The 9,189-nt window shown below is 35.5% G+C and overlaps 1 protein-coding gene across 1 annotated transcript; it reads left to right on the forward strand.

The window, feature by feature from the left end:
• Positions 1–801: 801 nt before the first annotated feature.
• On the forward strand, positions 802–8,069 carry ccdc73 (coiled-coil domain containing 73). Its single transcript, XM_069687050.1, has 6 exons — positions 802–936; positions 4,131–4,202; positions 4,358–4,429; positions 6,696–6,734; positions 7,723–7,858; positions 8,047–8,069. The coding sequence occupies exons 1-6, from the start codon at positions 802–804 to the stop codon at positions 8,067–8,069; spliced, it is 477 nt and encodes a 158-aa protein (XP_069543151.1).
• The last annotated feature ends 1,120 nt before the right edge of the window (positions 8,070–9,189 follow it).

Below are 9,189 nucleotides of genomic sequence, written 5' to 3' on the forward strand. Positions count from 1 at the left end.
TCAAATTAAATAACCCAGATAATTTAAAAAGCATTGACAGTGCAATTTACCCATGCAGTGTTATTGCTTTGACCCCTATTAGTGTCAATGGGCTGGTTCATTTTCACCAAGATGGCTTATCTATGTGTTACCTTCTCACTTCTATGGAAGTGGTGTAAAACAACTACAGAAAAAATGCTAATGGAAAAGTCATCAGGTTAGATTGTTGTGATTGATAAACATTCCAAAGCTATAATGTGCTAACCTATTATTCCTAATAAAATCATTTAGCAGTAAAAAGTGCAGATGAGGAAGTAATGATAAGCTTACAAGTGGAAATGCAGATTGTTACTGCCAACTCTATTAACCTTTTTTAACAAAAGTTTTTTATCTTGATTTACAGTCAGAAGAGGCCCAGTGAGACCTTGGGCTGCCTTGAAAAACCCAATGGATCTTCCTGCAGACTCTGGGACACTTTGCACCCACACCACTGTGAGTTATGACTTCTGAAAGAAGACGACAATGCAAGAAACATTAATTGGCTGGTTTGTTAAATATTTTTACTATTCAATTGAAAAAAGCTTTCGATATACATATATTAGTATGCTTGTTCATTTAGTCAAAATAGTGTACATCCTTTTCTTTCTACTCTTTTATTGTATGCTGGAGGACATGACTTTGATCATGCTCTGCCTTTGTTATACAGTCTTTTTTATATAGCCTCAAATGTTTGTATAATACATTTTGCAACCTAATATGTTTCTTTTGGATTTGGAAAGTATTCAAAAAGTTAAATTAGACTTCTTAATTTTTTTTATGCAGATGGGAGGACCACCGTTTGAGCAGGAACTGTCAAGCGCTTGCTGTCAAACAGGAAGTGGGGACACTGTCTTACTACAGTTGTTGGAATTTAAAACCCTTCTACTTGAGGTTGTAGAGGACCTGCAGATTCAGAAGGTATAGTAGCTGTTGAAACATCTGCCATCAGTTTGTAGCTTTTTATATTGTTTCAGCATTAAAAATGATTATTTCAAGTACTATTAATATTATTAAGGAACAACACAACAGCCTACTTACTGCTCATCACTAATTTGATAACCAGCGGTAGTCTGGACTCTCATTGCATCCAGTGTATTGTATAGGTGCATCCTGGACAATTTATACTTTTTTGTGTATCAGAAATAAAATGTAATATTTCCCTCTGCCTCCCATCCCATTAATCATCTTGCAATCCCCAAGATTTTTCTTAAGACCCCTTGTTAATACAACCCTTCTAGTTTGACCTATACAAAGGGTACACTGTGAATCATCAAACAGAAAATTGGTGGGATTAACTAATCTTTTCTCATTTATATCTAAATATAGATGATTTATACATTTCAACTAAACTTAACTTAAATTCAGTGACAAAAGGAACATAATAAGCATATTAGCATGCAAAATTTGAGAACATTTTTTAGTGTACATCATGGGAACTTGTGTCATTTGTGTCATGGTTCTTTATTCCAAATGCAGAAGTGACTTATCAATCTAGGAAAATATAAATAGAATTTAGCATTCAGTGTTACTAAACTGGTGTTACTCAATTTACAATCTTATGATCTGATTTTATTGAAGTGTTTTGCTCAGATTAAGCTTAACCCAGTTGGTTTTACACTTTCAACTCAGAAGACAGCATTGAAGTAATAATTCAGCTCAGTTCAGTCAACTCACAGTTTTAAGGCAGCAGGGGAACATACATTTTTAAGTTTAACCAACCAAGGTATAATACAGTGCAGCTCTAAAAGTAATTTCAACTTGTGTATTGTTTTGACTGTTTCCTACTTCCTGTATTCCTCTGCAACACATTACTATGGGTGCTTTTCATAACGCTAACATGTCTTCATGTTTTCTTCACTCGCGTCTCTTCCTCACTTCTTTGCTCCTGCTGGCAAGTATTTGAAAGACGTGAGGAAGAGAAGCGAGGATGGAGGAACCGACACTGCTAATTGAGAAATCCTTGGTTTTACTACAGCAGTCGGAATCAACGTCAGGTACTGATGACATGCTCCACAGCTGTATTACTGGTCAAACTGAGTGTTCAGGGAACCCTTTATTTATGAATAATTTCAAAACCTTACAGAGTCATAAATTGATAAATAGATAAATATGAAAGTCTATTGGTCCTTTAAAGTCTTACATATACAAGAGACCTTTGTTTTTAATATATATGTGTATTTCTTAACAGATGATTATTAGTGGTATTATTTCTGTTGTTGATTTTAATCATTTAATATTCCTTTAAGATCTTCAGATTTATGTACAGATCAGTGTTATTTGATCTGATTACTGATGCTTTTTTTACGTACTTGCTGTATTTTTAAATGCATCAGAATACAGCACATAGCTGCATGTGTGTTGTTTTTTGTAAAATGCAAATCCATCAAAAACAAACTGCTGCTTTATGTGCTAAAGATAAGTGAAATGTATAAAAAGCTAGGGAATTGATATCATAGTGTCTGTTAAAAGCAGGCACCTGCCCTGTTTGACCATCAGGACAGAAGTCAGCTAGATTTGTCTGAAAGATGATGTTCACATACAGTAGTACATAAGTAGAAAAAAAATTGTATCAAAAGATGAATAATGCTTTCCACCCTCCAGCAAGTACATTCAACCTGACAACATATTGAAGTGTGCTTAAAGAGTAAGGTGGGGGAAATGGGATGTTGGTCATGTGTTGCCATTCATTTTTTATTGTTATAGTCATGTTAACTGGGACACAAACATAAGATACTATATCAGTCTGATTCCCCTCAGGCACTGCTGTTATCAAAGTAGGACCTAAAAGTAGTTTCATTTATTGGGTGGAGGGTTAAGAAGCATTAGGATGTCCTGACATTCTTGAGCAGTTGGTGAGAGTTGGGCTACTGGTAAATACACTTACATTTAAAAGCTGTACATGCAGGGAAAGATGTTGTTAAAGATTAGTGCATACAGCTTTTAGTGCAAGCCTTTTGTGATATTCAAATAATGACTTATTATTTTAAGTAATATGTATAATAATAAAGACACATTGTGACTTATATGTATAGGGTATATCGGAAAACCATAACATAAACTATTCTATTCAATTAAACTGTTGCATAAAATAACTTTTTCATGCCAAGATACTTTTTTTTAACATCCACTGTAAGAATGCATTTTGAACAGCTGTAAAACATTGATGAGAAGCCATGGCAAATATAAAGTTTATGCTTCACTATAAAAATTGTTCACATAATAAATCAAATATTTATATATATTGTTCTAAAGATTCTATAATTTTATAATTTGTTCACCTTTTTGCCTTTATTTGATAGAAGAGCTGAATAAAGACAAGAAATGTGGGGAGTAGAGAGTGGGGAATGACATGCACCAAATGATCAGCAGACCGGGAGTCGAACCTGCGATTAGTGCGTTGAGGACTGTGGCCTCTATACAGGGGGCTCCTGTTCTACTTAGCCAAACCAGCACCCCGTTCTAAAGATTCTAAATTAAAAGGTTTTAGTATCCTCAGCCCAAAGCGATATCAGTTACCAAGGAATCACCAGGTTTACAAAAGCTTATAATGTCTTAAAAAAAAAACCAGAACACTGTAAAACATACACTCTAATTATTCCTCAGTAGAAAATAATCAGCTTTATCTCCTGTGTACCCTTTTTTTTTTTTTCAAGTGTGATGCCACGCTGGTAGCATAGTTTAATAGGAACTCAGTGAGTTAATCAGCTCCCACATGCACATAAAAAAGTCTTGTGTATAGAAAGCAATTGACTTATTCAGTGGGAAGGATAGGGATGGCTTTTCATCAGCTCCTCTGTAATGTTCCTCTTTCTCTATGTGGTTCTGCAAAAGATTCAGAGCTATTAACCCGAAAACTTATTGGAGTTTTCACTTCTGGCTCGACACCATACCGTTATTTGGCAACAGAATGAAAGAAATAGCTGATTTGCAGTTTGTATCATACCTGCTCATATTTCAATGTACTAACCACTGCTTTAAATGCACTGTCTTGTTATTTAATTTAGCAGGTTTTCCTTTTCGTCTGAATACCTCTGACTCATTGTGCATGTTTGCTCTTAGCAAGAGTGTTTGAGTATCAGCTTTTATATAACTAGTGCCTTTCTATGATTCAGGATGCAAAGACACTCTTTGAGGATCAGATCAGTAAATTTGTGCTGGAGAAACAGGAGTTGGAGTGGGAGAAGGTATGGCTGGGCCAAGCTGGCTTTGTATCAGCATTTATCTATATTTAGATTTAGCCATTACTAAAGACACTATGAACTTGTATTGTGATTTAACAAATTACATTTTACATCTTTTTCTTTGTTGATATCAATTGTTTTGATTTTCTGTGTGACAGGAATCCCTACAATATCACACTGAAACAGTGGTAAACCAGCACACTGAGGCCCTTATGAATGTACAGAAGCAGGTATGTTGTACTGTAGGGTTGCAATTATTATATCTAAACAAATGTTTTTAACAATGCATTAAAACCTGGTGAACATTTCCCCCCTAAAGTTTCAGTCCAAAATAAGAAACATTGAGGAAGAGAAGGTATGAAAAGCTTATTACCCAATGCATTAACAATATACTATTTCAGTTACACAATTGTGTCCCTTAGAGTGCATTCTTTTGTGCTGTGGTTTGGTATTGTAGGGGAAATACAAGATCATTGTTGAGTTAAAAGACAAGGAAATTAACAACTTAAAAGAAGAGCTGAAGTCGCTACAGGTACTTAGAACATGAACAGCCTATTCTCTTGATCTCAACTCTCTATCTCAAACACGCTATAAATTTTCTTTTTTTCATCCTATCTGTCTTCCTTTCTGTCACTTAATCTTTCGTTAAAATCATAAATAAATGCTTTTACCAATAAGCTGTTCAAAGAGATTAGTAAATAAAGAAGCTCATGCCTGACTGGAGTCAAGGGCGTAGGGTGTTACTGCATAGGCCTGACCTAGTCTCGCTGCAGGAGTGTTAATCTTAAAGGCTGACACCCCAGAGGTGATATATAGCCATCCCCACGGTCTGCTGCACTTTAACAGCCTTTGCCGTGTAACAGAGACAATAGAGACTGTTTTTGATATTATATCTGGGAGACACTGACTGCCTTGTTTGGCTAAAGTGAGGCCCCATGCGTGAGTTCCTGTGACACGGTCTGGTGGATTCCTTTAATTTAACAAATTTTCACATGAGTGGCAGTTTGGCTTCAAGTGATTTAATTGCCATAGCTTGACAATTTGCTTTACTGCAAATTTGTGCTTCGTTGGAACAGTAAGGTTAAATTCATCTGTAATTAAATCTAAATTGTTTTCATTGCAATTTAATCTCAGGAAGGTCATCAATCAATCCTCTGGGACAAGAAATTAGATTTTAAACAATCCTCCATTTTCCAAAATAAACAAAAGGCTGCACTTTCTCATGTTGTGAAATTGGTTGTCTCTTTAAAACAATGATGTACATAATGCTTCTCACTCTGACACCTTTAACCTAAATCCCTTGCTACATATGCATGTAATGAAAGATTATTTCCCCTTTTGTTTTGTTCATTTGATTGATTCATGTGCATCAAAAATACAAAGACTGAAAAAAAAAAAAATAGAAAGGCTTAATTATTTCCCACCCAACCCATAAATCAACTTTCAGACCTTAAAAGTAATCTAGTGACCCCTGGGGTCCTGAATGAGAACCCCACTGATACTAAAACATGAAGCACTGGCTGTTTTATAACTGATGTTAAAAATGTGATTACATCCAGGGCTGCCTATCATGTAAAGGTATCAGTCCACACGTGACAACTAATTTGGAGACAATATGTAGAGCGCTTACAGAAAGTAAAAGTTAATGAAATGTGAAATATTTTTTTTGTCATTAACAGAATTAATCTGGAAACTTTTATGTGTTCATCATATTCATTCATCATCCCAAATTGTGTTGATTCCAGCTTTTTTTTCAGTGTAAAATGTGATGATTTTATGTTTTGTAATTTTTTATATAATTATTAAATGTATTTGTTTGACTTAATATGACAAAACATTGGAAGATGTCCCATCAGAACATAGAAACCGTGACTGTTTTCTTTTATAGAAAAGGTATAGAAAATTCGTATATACACATAATAAGTGCATACACATCTATAAAATGAGATCAAATACTTAGTAAATTATATTATTTATAGAAAAATTAATTATGAATATTTGTATTCAGGTTTTGTTTTATGAGGCCTATCATAAATCAACTTGTAACTGAATAGATATCCTGAAATGTAGCAAAGTGATGAAACAATAGTGTATGATGGAACAAGCAATCCACAACGTTAGTTGTTCTTGACCATTTGGTCATATCAATGATGTTCAATAAATTGAATTTACCTAGTTATTATAACATTTTAGATACTTTTATGTATTAATGTTTTTTCCCTGACGCCTTAAGGCCTCGTATCCTTGTGGGCGTAAAAGTTGAGATTTCCATTAAGTTCCATTTAATAGCTGTGTTGATAATGTGTGTAGTGTAATATATGAAAACTTAATTTAATGTGTATATACATGTGGTATATTGGATTAATTGGCCAAAAATGTTGTCACTAATGATTGTTAGAGTTCAAACCTTTAGACTCACAGAAACTAATTCATAATGAATGGTTCATCAGAATGGAATTCTTTAGCTTGTTGTTTTCTTTTACTGCTGTTTTACAGTTGCTGAAGTACAACTTGGAGAAAAAAGCAATTGAGCTGGTAATTAATGTTTTTCCATTTGTACAAATTGTTGACAGAGGATGGATAGGAGTGAGAAAAATTAAAAGTTGACGATGTGGAAATGGTGCGAAAGAGAGATGGTTTTGTGAAGGAGAGGTTCATCAGGAGTAGCAGATTGGGAGTGTTTGACACTTTGAACTGCCAGCACAACAGAGAAAATATCTCTATTAAAATATTTTATAACTAGGCCTTGCTCGGTTTAACCTTCATCACATAAAAGTGGCTCAGAAGAGTGAGAGGGAGTCAAAGTAAGCTGGTGTACTGGAGAGAGGGATGCGTGGGAGTGAGAATTGGAGTGGAAGGAGTGACTAGAAAAACGAGAGAGGAAAATAATCTGCTCAGCCTGATACAGACAATCAAACTATAATGGCACTTGGAGGAGCGATAAAGCACTCTGAGGCATGCTCTGAGTTTATCCCTACTTCCCACAGAGAGAAACAGGCACTCGCTGTGTTACCATGATCCTTTCAATCACAGTCATTTCTCCTGTCGTATTCTATCTCTGACAAAATGCGCACAGATCGTGAGTCAACAGCCAGTTAGCTTGGTTTGGAAGAAGGACTGGAAGCGGGGAGCAGAGCCAGCCTGCCTCTGACCAAAAGTTAAAGAGATCTGCCTACCAGAACATCAAAAACGAATTTCTTTAGATATGTATCTCATTTGTTCGCAATCGCAAAGTTTAGCAAAACTTTTTCTTGACCTGGAGAACTGAGTTCCTGGAATCTTATCATCATCTCACTAGGCATATGTTGTTATCTCAAGACAAAGTTAACTGTTTATCTTTGCATCTAGTATTAATGCTAGCTATGACAAATTCACCAGGTGCTGCCTGTAGCCTCAAATATAACAGACAATGATTTTGTGGGATCGATTTTGTCATCAAACAAGAGTGTGAATTACTGTCTTTCCAAAGGTGTTGAGCAGTTACCTTACGAAGGTTTTTTTTTTAACTACACCCTTTCCACAGGAACAGAAACTAGCATTGCAGAGCAAGTCAAAGGACAGCCACCTGAACCAGCTGGGGGAGGTTGAGAAACGTTTCAGTGCTCTGTCCAGGCAGTGTACCATGGTCAAGCAGGCCCTCGAGAAACAAGAACAGAGTGGTAATGAAAGAATGCATAGGTAGATGCATATACAGAAAAACAGATGGTGGTCATGGTTGAAGGTTTACAAATTACATTATGGAACAAATACATATTTTGCCCTAAGTTGGGCAAAGCTGCTAACAAATCTTTCCACACAGATTAGTACACATACCATTTTCCCGTACATGATACTGAATCTTCCTAAGGTAAAGTGCCTGAAAATGTTTGAAAAGTATTACCGGAGGCCCTTTGTTTTCCCAAAGCATCCTGAATTATTTGGGGTATAAATGTAACAAGGTGGTGGAAATAATTCACAGGGATCTTTGCCCATGCTGACTTGACAAAGTAGTATGACTCAACCCTTTTAAAAACTTCAGCAGCATATCGATTCCAGCAAATACCCAGTTTCACTTCATCCCAAAGGTATTATTTTGGGGTTTACATCTGTGAAATAAGCAAAGGTCACTGTGATGCTTCATTAAATGCCCCTCCAAAGTATTTTGATTTAGAGTAAACTGCAGCTCGTTAGACATCTTCCTGTTATGTAACTTAAGTGTTAGACCTGTTAGGGCGTTTTTTTGAGCAAATAAAAAACCTGAAAACTTAGTACTAGCAGCCTGTCGATGACACAGGCGAGGCTCTATGGCTCCAAGTTGTTTACAAACAAGAAACTTCCATCCTGCTGCTAAATGAGACATTTTCCTGTTGTATTGACCATGTGTCCCAATGTATCTTACTCTTCTTGTTATTAGCTGACATAAGATAAGTTATTGTTGCTGATTCTGAGTTTGTGAGTTATATAGGACCCCTCCTTGTCTGCTCTCGTATGTCACTCGTTAACAACATTTTTATGTCATGGCAGTATGTATGATGCTATGTATAATTCTTGTAGTTGATGAGGCCATGAAAATGCATACAAAACTGAAATCTGCTAATGGAATACAACACGCAACCATTGTTTCACTTAAAAAGGTATGTTGAAAAGTGTTTCAATATTTGGAATAATTTGAGGAAAGATGTCATCTCATTTTTATTACATTTTACTGAAGGTCCCACAAAATGCTTTGTTTGCAACCATTTTACATTTTTTATTTTGTATCACTGCCAATAAGACTCCAAGGTTTCCAAAAAGATAGTAATTAATAAACTAAAAAGACTAATAAAAATACTAAAGCTTTATTTTTGAATTGTATTGATGAATGAATGTACGATACTCTCTCAGGATTTGGAGGAAGTTGGTAACAAGCTGATCAAGGCCAACATGTCAACATTTAAACATGACAAGACCCAAAATCCAACAGTAACAGAGTGGTGTATACAGCAACTGCATCAGAAACTGAACATGGTAA

The sequence above is a fragment of the Semicossyphus pulcher genome, unplaced genomic scaffold (genome assembly GCF_022749685.1).
Source record: "Semicossyphus pulcher isolate SPU_LCO1_2020_fin unplaced genomic scaffold, fSemPul1.0.p SCAF_8, whole genome shotgun sequence".
Classification (NCBI taxonomy): Eukaryota; Metazoa; Chordata; class Actinopteri; order Labriformes; family Labridae; genus Semicossyphus; species Semicossyphus pulcher.